This window comes from Somniosus microcephalus, chromosome 3 (assembly GCF_052327205.1).
Source record: "Somniosus microcephalus isolate GS21.2 chromosome 3, FLI_Smic_1.0, whole genome shotgun sequence".
In the NCBI taxonomy this organism is placed as follows: domain Eukaryota; kingdom Metazoa; phylum Chordata; class Chondrichthyes; order Squaliformes; family Somniosidae; genus Somniosus; species Somniosus microcephalus.
The window spans coordinates 296,579,361-296,598,083 of record NC_140989.1 but is presented as its reverse complement, the minus strand read 5'-3'; the positions used below and the strand labels follow the sequence as shown (position 1 = coordinate 296,598,083).

At 46.0% G+C, this 18,723-nt stretch overlaps 1 protein-coding gene across 1 annotated transcript in view; it reads right to left on the bottom strand.

Moving 5' to 3' along the window:
* The window catches only part of LOC147122072 (cytochrome P450 4B1-like), a 116,898-nt gene extending 108,738 nt beyond the window's left edge, over nt 1-8,160 (bottom strand). The window contains exon 1 of the mRNA XM_085982792.1: nt 7,824-8,160. Coding sequence (XP_085838918.1) covers nt 7,824-8,021 — 198 coding nt within the window. The 5' untranslated portion in view covers nt 8,022-8,160. The remainder of the gene's footprint in view (nt 1-7,823) is intronic.
* Nucleotides 8,161-18,723: the final 10,563 nt, after the last annotated feature.

Here is an 18,723-nt window from a genome sequence, read left to right as displayed (position 1 = left end):
AAAGAATAAAGTAAGGGAGGACATTGACGGCAAGGGGATAAATAGAGTTATAGAACAGGAGTCTAAAAAGATGGTTAAACAAAAAGTGAGAGGAAATCCTATTAAAAATTAGTTAAACTGTCTGTACAGCAATGCACACTGTGTCTGTAATAAAACAGGGGAGCTGGAGGCAATCATGCATTGCGAAGAACCAGACATAGTAGGGATTACCGAGACGATAGCAAAATACTGCAGATGCTGGAAATCCGAAATAACAACAGAAAATGCTGGAAAAACTCAGCAGGCCAGACAACATCCGTGGAGAGAGAAATAGAGTCAACGTTTCAGGTCAAAACCCTTTGTCAAGATTGAAAAAGCACAGGAAATGAAACAAATTAAAAGGCCAGTTTGGAGACTGGGAGAGAACAAAAGAGAAGTGAAGAGACATTAAGAGGTATCACCATCTCCTCTTGTTTTGAATACCTCTTAATGTCTCTTCACTTCTCTTTTGTTCTCTCCCAGTCTCCAAACTGGCCTTTTAATTTGTTTCATTTCCTGTGCTTTTTCAGTCTTGACAAAGGGTTTTGACCTGAAACGTTGACTCTATTTCTCTCTCCACGGATGTTGCCTGACCTGCTGAGTTTTTCCAGCATTTTCTGTTGTTATTAGGGATTACCGAGACATGGCTACAGAAAAATCAGGAATGGGAATTAAACATTTCAGGGTATAACATATTTAGAAAAGATAGAGAGGGAAAAAGGGGAGGTGGAGTAGCTGTACTTATTAGGGATAACATAATGACAGTAGAAAAAAGTGACACAGCTATCAGCAAGACAAAAATAGAATCCATATGGATAGAGATAAAAGATAATAAAGGATCAATCACACTAATAGTGGAAGGGTGGTAGAGGAAGAAATATGCAGACAAATTAGGGAAATGAGTAAAAAACATAGAATAAAAATCATGGGGGATCTCAACTACCCCGATATTAATTGGACAGAAGAGGTAGTTAAAGGGGATAAGGGAATGGAGTTCCTACAATGTGTACAGGACTCCTTTCTAACCCAATATGTAAAAAGCCCAACAAGGGAGGATTCGCTATTGGATGAATGAACCAGAGCAGATAAGAGAAGTAAAAGTAGGGGAATATCTAGGCAATGGTGGCCATAATACAATACACTTTAAGATTATAATTGAGAAGGACATAAGTATGATGAAAACCAGGTTAATAGATTGGAGAAAAGCTGATTTTGAGGGGCTGAGAATAGAACTTGGGAAAATAAAATGGGCAACAATATTAACAAACAACGATGTAGAACAGTAATGGGAAGCATTTAAAACAGTGTTCAACAGAGTGCAGGAACCATATAGTCCGCTAAAAGGAAAGAACAAAGTAAATAATAATGAGACTCCATGGATGAATAAAACCATAAGGGAACAATTGAGGGTAAGGAAAGAGGCATACATTAAGTACATAGACAGCAGGGGAGTGCATGATAAGGGAGATAACGAAACGATTAGGAGAGAAGTAAAAAAAAACTATTAGGAAGGCAAAGAGGAATGATGAAATTAAATTATCAAGGAACATAAAACAAAATAGTAACATATTTTATAGGCACATCAATAAAAAAAGGAAGGTTGGGTTGGGAATAGGGCCATTAAGGGGTAGACAGGATAATACCACAGGTAATGATAGAGAGATGGCAGAAATATTAAATAATTATTTTGCTTCAGTATTTACCAGGGAGATAGAACAGGTGGATGATGAGATTAGTAATAAGACAGGTGCATTTAAAATAAAGAGAGTGGATATCTATATATATAAAACGGTTGGTCCGTCTGTCTTTCTGTCTGTCTGTCTGTTCGTATGTCTGTCCGGCTATACAATCAAAAGTTATAGAGCGTACCTACACATATGTTATATCAAAAGAAAGCTTATCATTAGGGGACTCTAATAGGCATATTTACTTTTTGGTCAGACAAAAATTGTTCCGACAGTATACAAAAAAGGTTCAAAAAACGGCAACATTCCGCTCATTAGCGTTGAGTGATGTGATTGTTGACCAATCATACAGGGGATTAACCTGATGGTTGAACAATCGGTGCATCACAGGGGGCGTTTCATTGTGTGTGTGGGCGGGCCTAATCCTTCTGAGCTGAGGTGAGTGGCCGCCATCTTGATTCCTAACGATTTATTTTTCCCACTTTCTGTGTGTTTATTTTTCCCACTTTCTGTGTGTGTGGAGGGGAAATTGTTTTTAAAAAAAAAGTAAATTAATTTGTAAATATTTTTTCTAAGCTGATTAATTTTCCTTCCTTTCACCCTCTTTTTTTCCTCTTGACTCACTACCTCCACTGGGCGCCGCAACCTTGGAGGCTTACCCCACCTGCAGGCCTCGAAGCCTCGGCCTCTCCTAGCCAGCCACGCCTGAGCTAGGCACCGCCCGTCCCGCCCCACAATCGCCGCCATCTTGGTAAAGGCTGGCGGCGCGGGACTGAGCCGAGCGTAGCCATCTCCGCCATCTTAGTAAAGGCTGGTGGGGCGGGAGTCAGCGCGCGTGTCAACGTCGGCCCGGAGCGTGACCTGAGCTAAGGTGAGTCCGGTCGGGCCTCACGTGCTAGGCCGCGCACCGGCCAGCCCTGAGCCGCTGATCCGCGGAGGGGGAGGGAGGGAGAGGAGGGGGGGGGGAGGGAGGGAGAGGAGAGGGGGGGAGGGAGGGAGGGAGAGGCGAGGGGGAGGGAGGGAGAGAGCTAAGGTGAGTCTGGCCGGGCCTCACGCGCTAGGCCACGCACCGGCCGGCCCTGAGGCGCTGATCCGCGGAGGTGGAGGGAGGGAGAGGAGGGGGAGGGAGGGGGAGGGAGGGAGAGGAGAGGGGGGGAGGGAGGGAGAGGAGAGGGAGGCAGGGAGAGGAGAGGGGGGAGGGAGAGAGAGGAGGGGGGAGAGGAGAGAGGAGGGAGGGAGAGGAGAGGGGGAGGGAGGGAGAGGAGAGGGGGAGGGAGAGGAGAAGGGGAGAGGGGAGGGGGAGGGAGAGGAGAGGGGGAGGGAGAGGAGAGGGGGAGGGAGGGAGAGCAGAGGGAGGGGGGGGGAGGGAGGGAGAGGAGAGGGGGGGAGGGAGGGAGAGGAGGGGGTGAGGGAGGGAGAGGAGGGAGGGAGGGAGAGTGAGGAGAGGGGCAGGGAGGGAGAGGGGAGGGAGGGAAAGAGTGAGGGGGTGGGACAGGGAGGGAGAGCTCACCTTCTTCCTTCCTTCCTTCCTTCGCAGGGGTCGATCAGGCCAGGCCTGAGGCGCTCCTTCCCCCCCTCTCTCTCTAGGCTAATCCCGAGCTAAATCCAGCAGTCTCTCTCTCTCCCCCCCCCGTCTCTCCTCCCCCCAATCTGTCTCTCCTCCCCCCAGTCTCTCTCTCCTCCCCCCAGTCTCTCTCTCCTCCCCCCAGTCTCTCTCTCTCTCTCTCTCTTCCAACAACAACATGCCCGCAAAAAACCCTCGGCACCGCCAGGCACTCCAGCTATTAAATAAACTAATCAAACTCAAAGAGGATAAAACCCCTGGTCCGGATGGATTGCACCCACACATTTTAAAAGAATCTAGGGAAGAGGTAGCAGAGGCATTACTACACATATTTAATAATTCATTCGGAAAAGGTGTAGTGCCAGAGGACTGGCGGATAGCTAACGTGATACCGATATATAAGGGAGATAGAACGTGTTCAGGGAATTATAGACCAGTCAGCTTAACATCAGTGGTAGGAAAAATAATGGAATCCCTACTAAAGGAGAAAATAGAAGAACATCTAGAAACCAAAAACATAGTAATGAATAGTCAGCATGGATTTCAAAAGGGAAAGTCTTACTTGACCAACCTCACTGAATTTTTTGAAGAGGTAACAGAGAGAGTAGGTAATGGTAATGCAGTAGATGTAATTTATCTAGATTTTCAAAAGGCCTTCAATAAGGTACCCCATAATAGACTGATGAACAAGGTCAGTGATTGCGGAGTCAGGGGACAAGTAGCAGAATGGATAGCTAGCTGGCTTCAAGACAGAAAGCAGAGAGTAGGGATAAAAGGTAGCTATTCAGAGTGGCAGAAGGTGGGTAGTGGTGTTCCACAAGGATCAGTGCTGGGACCACTGTTGTTCACAATTTAGATTTTGGAATCAAAAACACAATTTCTAAATTTGTGGATGACACCAAATTGGGGGGGATAGTCTATACTGAGGAGGACTGCAGCAAATTACAGAAGGACATTAATAAACTTGCAGAATGGGCATTTAATTGGCAAATGAAGTTCGACACAGAAAAATGTGAGGTATTACATTTTGGTAGGAAGAATATGGAGGTCACTTAATACTTGGAGGGTGCGAGTCTAGGTGGGGTACAGGAACAAAGGAAAGGGATCTCGGAGTACAAATACACAGATCATTAAAAGTTGCAACACAGGTTAGCAAGACCATAAAAACAGCAAACCAAGCACTAGGGTTTATTTCTAGAGGGATAGAATTGAAAATTAGGGAAGCTATGCTAAACCTGTATCAAACCTTGATTAGACCACACTTAGAGTATTGCGTACAGTTCTGGTCACCATATTATAAAAAGGATATAGAGGCACTGGAGAGCGTGCAGAGAAGATTTACATGGATGATACCAGAAATGTGAGTGTAGAACAGGCTGGGTCTCTTTCTCTTGAAAAAAGATGACCTAATCGAGGTTTTTAAAATTATGGAAGGTTTTGCTAGAGTGGATACAGAGAGAATGTTTCCACTTGTGGGGAAGAGCATAACGAGAGGCCATCAATATAAGATAGTCACGAAGAAATCCAATAGGGAATTCAGAAGAAACTTCTTTACCCAAAGCGTGGTGAGAATGTGGAACTCGCTACTACAGGGAGTGGTTGAAGCGAATAGTATAGATGTATTTAAGGGGAAGCTAGACAAGCATATGAGGGAGAAGGGAATAGAGAGTTATGCTGATAGATTTAGATGAGGAAAGACAGAAGGAGGCTCGCGTGGAGCATAAACACCGGCAAGGATTGGTTGGGCTGAGTGGCCTGTTTCTGTGCTGTATATCCTATGTAATCCTATGTACTTGTGCCCTTTAGTGCTGTGCTTATTGTCCAAGTTAAACAGCTTGCTTACTTCAACCTCATCCACAGCTTTCATTATTTTAAAGGCCAGTTTCAGCGTTCACTTCGCCAGTGAAAGTAAGTTTAAAACAATTAGCATTCTGAAAGCATTTTTTAAAAATCTGGAGAGAGTTCCTGTTAAGATTAAAGTAAATAGCAGAAATTTAAAAAAACTAAAAATAAGCTCTGACTATGCTAGCCAGTTTTTCTTCAAAGAATCAGTAAGGGTCTGCATCAGCTGGTATTTGTAAACAGAATGGAGAATCTTTTAACATTTCTACTTTGAATTTTGGACTGTGTAATCTATTTACAGCTAGTGTACATAACCATGTTCAATATATGAAAATACACTAAAACAGTCTTGGAAGCTTTAATTCACAGACATGTTAACTTTGTAATGAACGTGGACAATGGAAACCTCAAAAAGAGCAATGCATAATGGCTCACACTGGACAGTTAAAAGACTGATTGAGAGCTCTCCAACAGGAGAGTAATAATTGAAGCATCAATTACATTTAATATTTAAATAAAGAAAATATTAGAACAATGTCTGTTTTCTGATTCAGATATTTTGGGTAAGTGCCTTAATTTATTTGCCATTGTTAAGTAAATTAAAGCAATTTACTTACAGGGAAAGGAAGCTTCAAAGTATTTCTGCAATGACTACGTAAAGAATACAAACAAGAAGTTAATTCAGAAAAAAAATCATGTCAGAGCTGAAGTAGGAATCCATCCTTCAGAATAAAATTAATTTGTGATGAATGGTTTTGCAACTTTTTTGAAATTGCTGATGAATTTTACAATCTGGTGGTTTGTTATTTGAAGATTAGATCTGAGGAAGAGAGTGTTTGAAGACCAGGACCTCAAAGCCCGACACTAAGCTCATAGTCTACAGAGCAACAGTGATACTCGCCCTGCTGTATGCCTCCGAGACATGGACCATATATAGCAGGCACCTCAAAGCACTGGAGAGGTACCACCAACGCTGCCTCCGCAAGATCCTGCAAATCCATTGGCAGGAAAGGCGCACCGATGTCAGAGTTCTCGCTCAGGCCAACATTCCCAGCATCGAAGCTTTGACCATGCTCGATCAGCTCCGATGGACGGGCCACATCGTCCGCATGCCCGATACGAGACTCCCAAAACAAGCGCTCTACTCGGAGCTCCGACACGGCAAGAGAGCCCCAGGTGGGCAGAGGAAACGCTTCAAGGACACCCTCAAAGCCTCCTTGAAAAAGTGCAACATCCCCACTGACACCTGGGAATCCCTGGCCCAAGACCGCACAAAGTGGAGGAGAAGCATCCGGGAAGGCGCCGAACACCTCGAGTCTCTTCACCAGGAGCAAGCACAAACCAAGCGCAAACAGCGGGAGGAGCGCACGTCAACCCAAGCACCCCACGCACCCGCCCCTTCAACCACCGTCTGCCCCACCTGTGACAGAAACTGTAGGTCCCGTATCGGACTCATCAGTCACCTGAGAACTCATTTTTAATGTGGAAGCAAGTCATCCTCGGTTCCGAGGGATTGCCTAGAAAGAAGAAGATCACATTATAAAACGATGTTAAATTAATTTTGGCTTACTTTGTTACATAAATAACTGGAATTATTATTAAAAAATTATCATGACTCTACATTATTCTTTCTGTGTCAGTGACCTATACTGAAAAGTGTGCATGGGGACAACAGGCAAAGATGTAAATGGGCCTGGTTGTGATGGCAGCAGTGATTAAATACTCATAGTTCAGGCTCACACTTTGAGAATGGCCTCATGGATGGTGCACTGGAGGAGGGCTGGCACCGATGGAACTCTACCCCAGAATCACTGACTGTCTTCAGCAGTGGAGAGGAGAAAATTGGGGTGAGAAGTAAATGACTACTCCTAGAATGCCATCTCTGACAGACTGAGCCATGGGGTGTCAGGAATAAATCAGATTCAATATATGGACTACGCTGAAGAGCACGACAATTAACTTCAGGGAAGGGATGGGGAAACAATCAGCCAGTGTCCCGCTCCTGATTTCTAGATACCCCCTGCAGAGATATGCATGCATTGGATGAGGACAAGATCAGATAAGGCTGTCAGATTTCCTCACCACCTAAACTCACATAAGAACAGCCACTTGGCTGAGATATCAAAGTACTGGTGGAATCCTATCCCAGCAAGAGTCAACTCCCTCAAGGGAAGAGAGGAAAAAATGTTCTTCATGACTTCTGTCATAAGTAAACAATCTAGCAGCCTATGTTCTTAAACTAACTTGTCATCACTCCTTTCGGCTGGCCTCCAGTACGGATTTGGCTGTGATAGCTTGCCAGGAAATCATGTAGTGTTGTGATGACATTGTATACACTCCTAGCAACAAAGACAACCACAACTAAATACACAGGAGTGAACTCAGGTTAAATGTTTATAAAGCAGGAAAAGGATGACATTAGTTATACCCCTCAGAGCGTTGACCTGTACCCATTATTCTGAGTAATGCCAAAATGCAGTCACTCTGGCGTTTCTGCTATTAAAAAAATACACTCTCGCTCCCTCCTGCAATCCTTTTAATTGGGCCAATGGTTCCTGTTCTAGCCTGTAGTCGGTACATTGCTGGTAATACACCATGATACACAACCACTTTGTGGGTTTTTTTTCGAATACATCTCACAATAATCATTATTTATCCTGTCCAATTCTGCCACAATAGAGACTCAAATATCTCGAATGGTGATCAATACAGACCTCCAGTACGTGTCCAAATAACCAGTGGGCTGGGGGTCCCGGGAAAAGTTGCATCGCTTTTATCATCTCCCGTCTTCTACGGACAAGCTTCGCCGTTTTGACCAGGAGAGTCACTAAACAAAAAACAGCGATCAAGTGGAACAGCCGACAGAGTTCGACGGGAAAACACAGCGTCTTCAACGCTTCGGCAAGTGCCATTTGTAGAGGCTGAGGATCGGATCGGATCAGGGACAAAAGATAAAAGCCGAACAGATCTCTGATGTCCCAACTATAACGATTGACATTGCATTTGACTTTGTCTATAGCCGCGCCCCAGCGTAAAACAAATCTGACACCCCCTGCCGTACGTGCTCGCACTCTTAAAGCTAGATTCCCTCCTCGTGATTTCCTGCAGAAACGATCAACAATTTACTTGCCAACCGCTTATCATTTTTGTGTCACTGAGATTTGTAACATCGGGAGTCAAAACCAAGTGCAGTCTGCAGGTGAAGCGGGGTTAGAGAGTGGATAACTGCACCAGAGCACACAGGCTACTTAAATCCTCAGTTTATAGTCATACTAGCTGGAGTGCCCGGCGGTGCCGAGGGTTTTTTGAGGGCATGTTGTTGTTGGAAGAGAGAGAGAGACTGGGGGGAGAAGAGAGAGAGGGGTGGGGTGGGGGGAAGAGAGACTGGTGGATTTAGTTCGGGATTAGCCTGGAGAGAGAGGGGGGAAGGAGCGCCTCAGGCCTGGCCCGATCGACCCCTGCGAAGGAAGGAAGGAAGAAGGCGAGCTCTCCCTCCCTGTCCCAGCCCCTCACTGTTTCCCTCCCCTCACTCTCCCTCCCCCTCTCCTCTCCCTACCTCCCCCTCTCCTCTCCCTCCCTCCCCCTCTCCTCACCCTACACCCACTCTCCCTCTCCTCTCCCTCCCTCCCCCTCTCCTCTCCCTCCTTCCCCCTCTCCTCTCCCTCCCTCCCCCTCTTCTCTCCCTCCCCCTCTCCTCTCCCTCCCTCCTCTCCTCTCCCTCGCTCCCTCCTCTCCCTCCCTCTCTCCTCTCCCTCCCTCCCTCCCCTCTCGCCCCCATCCTCTCCCTCCCCCTCCTCTCCCTCCCTCCCCCTCTCCTCTCCCTCCCTCCCGCCCTCTCCTCTCCATCCCTCCCCCCTCTCCTCTCCCTCCCTCCCCCCCTCCTCTCCCTCCCTCCCCCCTCTCCTCTCCCTCCCTCCCCCTCTCCTCTCCCTCCCTCCCCCCCTCCTCTCCCTCCCTCCACCTCCGCGGATCAGCGCCTCAGGGCCGGCCAGTGCGCAGCCTAGCGCGTGAGGCCCGGCCGGACTCACCTTAGCTCTCTCCCTCCCTCCCCCTCTCCTCTCCCTCCCTCTCTCCTCTCCCTTCCTCCGCCCCCCTCTCCCTCCCTCCCCCCTCTCCTCTCCCTCCCTCCCCCTCTGCGGATCAGCGCCTCAGGGCCGGCTGGTGCACGGCCTAGCGCATGAGGCCCAGCCGGACTCACCTTAGCTCAGGTCGCGCTCCGGGCCGACGTTGACGCGCGCGCTGACTCCCGCCCCGCCAGCCTTTACTAAGATGGCGGTGATGGCTACACTCGGCTCAGTCCCACGCCGCCAGCCTTTACCAAGATGGCGGTGATCGCGGGGTGGGACGGGCGGTGCCTAGCTCGGGCGTGGCTGGCTAGGAGAGGCCGAGGCTTCGAGGCCTGCAGGTGGGGTAAGCCTCCAAGGTTGCGGCGCCCGGCGGAGATAGCGAGTCAATAGGAAAAAAAGAGCGTGAAAGGTAGGAAAATTAATCAGCTTAGAAAAAATATTTACAAATTAATTTACTTTTTTTAAAAACAATTTCCCCTCCACACACACAGAAAGTGGGAAAAATAAACACACAGAAAGTGGGAAAAATAAATCGTTAGGAATCAAGATGGCGGCCACTCACCTCAGCTCAGAAGGATTAGGCCCGCCCACACACGCAATGAAACGCCCCCCGTGACGCACCGATTGGTCAACCATCAGGTTAATCCCCTGAACAATTGGTCAACCATCATGTCACTCAACGCTAACGAGCGGAATGTTGCCGTTTTTTGAAACTTTTTTGTATACTGTCTGAACAATTTTTGTCTGACCAAAAAGTAAATACACCTATTAGACTTCCCTAATGATAAGCTTTCTTTTGATATAACACATGTGTAGGTACGCTCGATAACTTTTGATTGTATAGCCGGACAGACAGACAGAAAGACAAAGAGACAGACAGAAAGACAGACGGACCAACCGTTTTTATATAAAACAGTATGGCCCAGAACTTGGTGTCGGGGGCTTGCCGCGCGTGCAAGCCCCCGATGTGCACTTACCCGGCGCGCCGACATCTGAAACCTGGCCCGCAGTGGATTTCCTGTCAGTGGCCCGGTTCTGATGTCGGCGCGCTGTGCTAACCTGACCCAGCGGCGTAGTTAGTGCGATGTGCCGGCTGGGATCAGGTAAGCACTGTTCAGCCAATCAGGGGAGGGGAAACTTCATTCATAAGTTTGAGAGTAAGAACTGTCAAACTCATGAGAAGTACTGCACCCCAAAACACTACTTAAACTTTAAATAAAATTAAAAAAAACATCCCAATCATTAAATTAAGTATAAATAAGTTTTAAAAAATAATTTAAACAATAATTTTTTTTTTGAAAAAAATAAATTTTTGATAAAAAGGGTCTAAAACTAAACTTACCTTATTGTAGATTCTTTAAAGTAATAAACCTGTGAAAAATTTTTTTCTAAATTCCACTAAAACACCACTTACCTGTAAAAATAAATACTTACGTGTGCTTTTTACAAGCGTAAAGACCGGAGGCCTTTACACATGCGCAAATCCCCCAAAACAGAGGAAATCCAAGACGCACGCGCTGCCCCCTACAGCGCACGCGCTAGCCTCTTCACCTCTTGGGTTAGAGGAGAGGAAATGCCGGTTTTCAGCGCATGCGCTGTGCATGCTGAAAACCGGCATTTCCTCCGGCCAGACGCGTGAGTACCCCTTCCGTACTCACCGTTTGGGGAGGAATTACTGCTCCTATGTCTTTCCCTCTGTCTTTCCCTCTGTCTTTCTGTCTTTCTGTCTGTCCGGCTATACAATCAAAAGTTATAGAGCGTACCTACACATATGTTATATCAAAAGAAAGCTTATCATTAGGGGACTCTCGTAAGCGTATTTACTTTTTGGTCAGACAAAAATTGTGCCGACGGTATACAAAAAATGTAGTGTATGTACCTTTAAGAGCCCCTGTGTGGCAGGTACTGCATTAATCCTTCCTGGGCGGCGGGCTGGGGCTCGATCTGGTGGCTCTGCAGCGGGGCCGAGCAGCGAGTCGGAAGGTGGAGGCAAACAGAGACGGAGGGTGGAGCACTCGGGAGACGGCCAGCGCTGCAAAGCAGGTCGGCGTTCGGACCAAGCAGAGGGAGGGAAAAATCCCAGAGAGTCCGGCGGGAACGAGTCTCCAACTATTAAAAATATCTGTGTAAATAAAAACCACAGAGAACAGCGTTGTCAGCAGCGGCAGCGGTGGAAAAGCGCGGGAGGCACCATTTTTTCTCGGCAGGGAAGAAAGGAAAGCGCGGGAGGCGCCATTTTTGATTTTCAGGATGCCTAAGACTGGCAATATTACTGCTTTCGATAGTAATATAGAGGATTGGACCACATATGTGGAAAGAGTGGAGGTATATTGCACAGCGAATGAAGTAGAGGATGATAAAAAGGCATCGGTACTTCTAAATCTGATGGGCGCAAGGACATATGGGCTGTTACGAAACTTAATCACTCCAGCCAAACCGATGGACAAGAATTTTAAGGAGATTGTTGATACCCTACAGGAGCACTTAAACCCAACACCGCTGCTCATAGCGGAATGATTCAAATTCTTCAGGAGGAATCAGCACAAGAATGAAAGTAACGCTGATTACCTCACCGAATTAAGAAAGCTGTCAAAGCACTGCCAATTCAGGGCAGGACTGGCAGATTCTCTACGAGACAAATTCGTCTGCGGTCTCCTAAGTGAAGGAACACAGAAAAGGCTACTTTCTGAGAAAGATTTGACACTGGACAAGGCTTTCAGTGTGGCTGTATCATACGAAGCAGCAGCAAGAGGAGCTGCAGAGGTACAGCAAAAGCCACAGGACTTCGGCACCCATGAAATAACACGGGGTTTCGAGAGATGTTATCGCTGCGGCAGATCCACCCATGACCAGAGGGACTGCTGGTTCAAGGACAAAGCATGCAGGCAATGCAGAAAGATGGGACACATTGCACGTGTATGCTGGTCTGGAAACAAAAAATCCACTGACAGAAAAAAAATCAATAAGGAAAAGTACAGAAAGGTACAAATGATGACGGACAGTAGCTCCGAAGACCAGAAGAGCGATAGCAACTCCGGAAACAAGAGACTAAGCTGTCTCAAATTACATAATGTAATTGCCAAAGAAGATTACCAGACCATTTGGGTTACCCTCACGATAGCGGGGTCCCCAGTTAAAATGTAGCTAGATACAGGATCAGCTCTGACCGTCATGAGTCGACGGGATTACGAGCGGCTATTTCCGCATATACCTTTGAAAGACACATCCATTATCTTGAAGACATATACGGGGCAGAAAGTATACCCCAGAGGGAAAATAAGGGTGCCTGTTGTATACAACGGCAAGGAAATACAGAAGTTGTATTTATACGTTCTGCAAGATGGTGGTCCACCGCTGTTGGGATGTGAATGGATCAGGAAGATACGTTTAGACTGGCACTCCATTCAGGCACTGACGGTGACCAGTAAGAAAAAAAATGATGATGATGTCATACCTGAACGATTAAAAGACATCTTGGCCAATGCCAAAGAAGTGTTTCAACAGGAACTAGGAACCTTGAAAGGCGTCACCGCCTCAATAAAAGTGGAAGATGCGGCAATTCCCAAGTTTTTAAGGCAAGGCCGTTGCCATACGCAATTCGTCCAGCAGTCGAGGCAGAGCTGGAGAATTTGGAAAAGGCAGGCGTGTTATCCAAGGTAGATTGGAGCGAGTGGGCAACACCCATCGTCCCGGTCATGAAGAAAACATTGAATAATGAGAAATCTGAAGAACAGAGAAAAATTCGCATCTGTGGGGACTTCAAGGTGACTGTAAACCCGGTCCTTCACACGGAACAGTATCCTCTTCCGAGGATAGAAGATATTTTCGCCTCACTATCCGGAGGGAAACGTTTCACCAAAATTGACTTGGCACAGGCATATCTACAGATGGAGGTTGAAGAGGCCTCTAAAAAGTATCTCACGATAAACACACACAAAGGCCTGTACCAGTACAATCAACTGGTTTTCGGAGTAGCATCAGCTCCAGCTATCTGGCAAAGAGCTATGGAGCAAGTCCTCCAAGGGATTCCGGGAACTCAATGCTACCTAGACGACATCCTTGTAACAGGAGAAAAAGACAACAAGCACCTTGCCAATTTGGAGCAGGTGCTCACTAGACTGAGAGAACGGGGCCTACGAGCAAATCGCCCCAAGTGCGAATTTTTCCAGAAACAAATATCATATTGTGGCCATATAATTAACGAAGAAGGTTTGCATAAGTCACCTGAAAAAATTGAAGCGGTCATAAAAGCCCCAGCACCTGAAAATGTCTCACAATTAAGGTCGTTCCTGGGATTGATAAATTACTATCATAAATTTTTACCAAACTTGTCAACTGTTCTACACCCTCTTAACGCACTGCTACAAACGGGAGTAATTTGGAAATGGAGCGAAGACTGTAAACGTGCCTTCCATAAATGCAAAGGCTTGATCACGTCCAAGGAAGTGTTGGCTCATTACAACCCATCACTGCCAATCAGACTGGCGTGCGATGCATCCCCTTATGGCGTAGAAGCGGTATTATCGCATATATTCCCTAATGGCTCGGAGCGGCCGATAGCTTTTGCGTCACGCTCATTGAACTCAGCTGAGCGTAACTGTGCCCAGATCGACAGGGAAGCACTGAGCCTGGTGTGGGGAGTGAAGAAATTCAACCATTACCTACACGGACAAAAATTTACCTTGTTGACTGACCATCAACCCCTTGTCTCCATATTCAACCCTAAAAAGGGCGTTCCCATTATGACAGCGCAAAGGCTACAGAGGTGGTCCCTTTTCCTAGGGGCACACCAATATGACATAGAATACAAAGGATCAAAACAGCATGGGAATGCTGACGGTTTATCGCGCCTACTGTTGCCAACGGTAGAAGAGGCACCTACAGTGGACCCAGTGGAGATGTTCCACTCAACCATAGTGGAATGTCTACCAGTAACAAATTCTATCATTGAAAAGGAAACGAGAAATGACCCGACTCTCTCACGAGTCTATGATTTAACGGTGAAGGGATGGCCAGCACATGGCAAACCACTGTTGCCAGCATTCTCGCAAAGAAGAGAACAGCTGTCAGTGTGCCGAGGAACCTTGATGTGTGGGTCCAGAGTGGTGATTCCACCCAAACTCCAGGATAAAGTGCTAAAGGAGCTTCACGAGGGGCATCTGGGTGGAGTGAAAATGAAGAACCTAGCCAGAGCGTTTGTGTGGTGGCCAGGTATCGATGGAGACATCGAAGAAATGACCAAGAGCTGTCTAGGATGCCAGAAGGTCCAAAACGCCCCACCACAAGCCCCTCTACATCCATGGGAGTGGCCCTCATCACCATGGCAAAGGGTACATATCGACTTTGCCGGTCCATTTATGGACTCAAATTTCTTAATCGCGGTTGATGCACACTCCAAGTGGCCGGAGGTAATAAAGATGTCCTCCACCACCACGGAAAAACCATCACAGTATTAAGGACCATATTCACCAGGAATGGGCTGCCTGAACAGATCTGTTCTGATAATGGACCGCAATTTGTGTCTGAAGAATTCAGGAAGTTCTTAAAAAACAATGGGGCTAAGCACTACACGTCCGCCCCATACCATCCCGCCACCAATGGATTAGCTGAAAGGTTTGTCCAGACCTTCAAGAAGGCCATAAAGGCCATGGGTAATGAAGACATAAATCTACAACATAAGGTATATAACTTCTTGTTTGCGTACAGGAATGCAACACATGTGGTTACAAACCAAACTCCCGCCATGATGTTTTTCAATAGAAGACTAAAATGCCGGCTGGATTTGATCAAGCCAAACATCAGAAGGGACGTAGAGAACCGGCAATTTCAAGGCATGAATGAAAGGCCAACTAGAACCTTCCAGATAGGTCAACAAGTTTTGGCCCGGGACTACCGTACCGAGAAATGGCAGCCTGGAACTATTTGCACACGACTAGGACCTCTGATGTATACCGTGGACATTGGAGAAAGCATAATAAGGCGCCATGCTGACCAGATCATAGAGTCATCCGAAAAGGGACAACCTACACCACAACTCTATACGCCTAATGATGAAGCAGAGATACCCATAGTATCTACCTCCGATCCGGTGATATTGGAACCAGATGAACCCGACACTGGCATTCAAGCCGAATCGACCTTGCCAAAAGAACCTACTACACCACCGAAAACTACTACACCACTGAGGCGTTATCCGGACCGAGTCAGGAAGCCTCCAGAGAGACTGACTTATAATTGATTAACTGCAGCAAATGTGTAGATTATTGTTCTTGTAAACATGTTAATTAATGATTACTTAAAATGTTATGTACTAATTATCTAAAAGGGGAGGAATTGTAGTGTATGTACCTTTAAGAGCCCCTGTGTACTGTAATACCGGTAGTGACCACTCGGGTATATAAGCCTGTATAGTGTCTTGTATCTTTTAGTTCACCTCCACACTTTGTTCAGTAAACACCTGTTAAACCAACTCCTGCATTCCGTGTCTCCATTAATACATGGATACAACAAAAACGTTCAACATTCCACTCATTATCCGCTCATTAGCATCGAGTGACATGAAGGTTGACCAATCATACAGTCGAGCGACGCGACGGTCGACCAATCGCTGTGTCACGGGGGTGGGTTCATTGCGTGTGCGGGCGGGCCATCCTAGAGTCGAGTGACGTGACGATTGACCAATCCTACAGTTCAGTGACCTGACGGTTGACCAATCGGTGCATGTGTGGGCGGGCCTAATCCTTCTGAGCTGAGGTGAGTGGCCGCCATCTTGATTCCAAACTCTTCATTTCTTTTTCCCACTTTCTGCGTGTTTCTTTTCAAACCTAGATTTCCAGCAAAAAAAAGTTGCTTTTAAAACACAGACTGGTGTGGGAGAAATGGGTTTTGCTTCCTGGGACACTGGCATCAGTACTGGGACAGGAGAGAGCTGTTCCGTTGGATGGACTTCACTCGGCCAGTGCTGGGACTAGAGTCCTGGCGAATCGAATAACTAGGGCTGTAGAGAGGGCTTTAAACTAATAAGTGGGGGGGAGGTTTTAAGAGAGCGAAAAATAAAAATGACAGCGGAAAAGGCAATAGAGCAAGGTAGCAGTGGGGGAATTAAAAACCAGAGCGTGTCAGGAAGTGACAGAATGAATAATGATAAAGATAAAGTAGTAAAAGGGGTAAAAGCAGGAATAAATTGTCAGAAAACATATTTGAAAGTTCTTTATCTGAATGCACGCAGCATTCGTAACAAAATTGATGAGTTGACGGTACAAATAACTACACATGGGTATGATCTGGTGGCCATTACAGAAACATGGCTGCAATATAATCATGACTGGGAACTAAACATACAAGGGTATTTGACAATTAGGAAGGACAGACAGGAAGGAAAGGGAGGTGGGGTTGCTATGTTAATTAAGGATGGAATCACTGCAATAGTCAGAAATGATATTGGGTCAAAGGATCAGGATAGTGAAATAGTTTGGGTGGAGATAAGGAATAAGAAGGGGAAAAAGTCACTAGTGGGCATAGTCTATAGGCCTCCTAACAGTGGCAACTCTGTTGGTCGGAGTATAAATCAGGAAATAGTTGGGGCTTGTAATTAGGGAACAGCTATAATCATGGGGGATTTTAACTTTCATATTGACTGGACTAATCAAATTGGGCATGGCAGCCTTGAGGAAGAGTTCATAGAGTGTATTAGGGATGGGTTCCTTGAGCAGTATGTGATGCGCCATCAATTACTCAAAAGACTGAGGTTAAGCGAGTAACAACCAGGCTTTTATTAACTAAAGAATGAAGGTCTTGTCTCGAGTGGTCGACCCATCCAGAATACTGAGGGACTGGGAGGTAGTCACTTATATACCTGGAATAGTGGGAGGAGTCAGCCGAGGCATGTCCAGACCTGTACCTAGTGGAATACACATACACATACAGACAGGTATAACAGTGGTTTACCACAGTATGTAACTGAACCAACCAGGGGGCAGGCAATCTTAGATCTGGTCCTGTGTAATGAGACAGGATTAATAAAAAATGTCCTAGTAAAGGATCCCCTTGGAATGAGTGACCATAATATGGTTGAATTCCAAGTTCAGTTTGAGGATGAGAGAGTTGGATCTCAAACCAGCGTACTGAGCTTAAATAAAGGAGACTATGAAGGTATGAGAGTAGAATTGACTAAAGTGGACTGGGAAAACAGATTAAAGTGTAAGACGGTACAAGAGCAGTGGTCTACATTCAAGGAGATATTTCACATCTTTCAAGATAAATATATTCCACTGAGGAAAAAGGGGAATAAAAGAAAAGACAGCCAGCCATGGCTTAGTAAAGTAATAAAGGATAGTATCCGACTGAAAACAAGGGCATATAAAGTAGCCAAATCTAGTGGGAGGATAGAAGATTGGGAAGCATTTAAAAGCCAGCAAACAATAACTAAAAGATTAATTAAGAAAGGGAAGATAGATTATGAAAGTAAACTAGCAAAAAATATAAAAACAGATAGCAAGAGTTTCTACAGCTATATAAAAAGAAAAAGGGTGGCTAAAGTGAACGTTGGTCCCTTAGAGGATGGGACCGGGAGACTAGTGGTAGGAACATGGAGATGGCAAAGACGCTGAACAAATATTTTGTATCAGTCTTTACAGTAGAGGACACTAAATATATCCCAACACTGGACAAACAGGGGGCAATGGGGGGGGGGGGGAGGAGCTAAAGGCGATTAAAATCACTAAGGAGATGGTACTCAGTAAAATAATGTGACTTAAGGCGGATAAATCCCCCAGACCTGATGGCCTACACCCTAGGGTCTTGAGAGAAGTGGCGGTAGGGATTGTGGATGCATTGGTGATTATTTTCCAGAACTCCCTGGACTCAGGAAAGGTCCTGGCAGATTGGAAAACTGCTAATGTAACACCCTTATTTAAGAAGGGAAGTAGACAAAAAGCTGGAAACTACAGACCAGTTAGCCTAACATCTGTGGTTGGCAAAATGTTGGAGTCCATTATTAAGGAAACAGTAACAGAGCATTTGGATAAACATAATTTAATAGGACAGAGTCAGCATGGTTTTATGAAGGGGAAGTCATGTTTGACAAATTTGCTCGAATTCTTTGAGGATGTAACATACAGGGTGGATAAAGGGGAACCAGTGGATGTAGTGTATTTGGACTTCCAAAAGGCATTTGACAAGGTTCCACACAAAAGATTACTGATCAAGATAAGAAATCACGGGATTGGGGGTAATATACTGGCATGGGTCGAAGATTGGCTATCTAATAGAAAACAAAGAGTTGGGATAAATGGTTCATTCTCGGGCTGGCAATCAGTAACTAGTGGTGTTCCGCAGGGGTCAGTGCTGGGACCCCAACTCTTTACAATCTATATTAACGATTTGGAGGAAGGGACCGAGTGCAACATATCCAAGTTTGCCGACGATACAAAGATGGGAGGGAAAGCAGTGAGTGAGGAGGACATTAAAAACCTGCAAAAGGACATAGACAGACTAAGTGAGTGGGCAGAGATTTGGCAGATGCAATATAATGTTGGAAAGTGTGAGG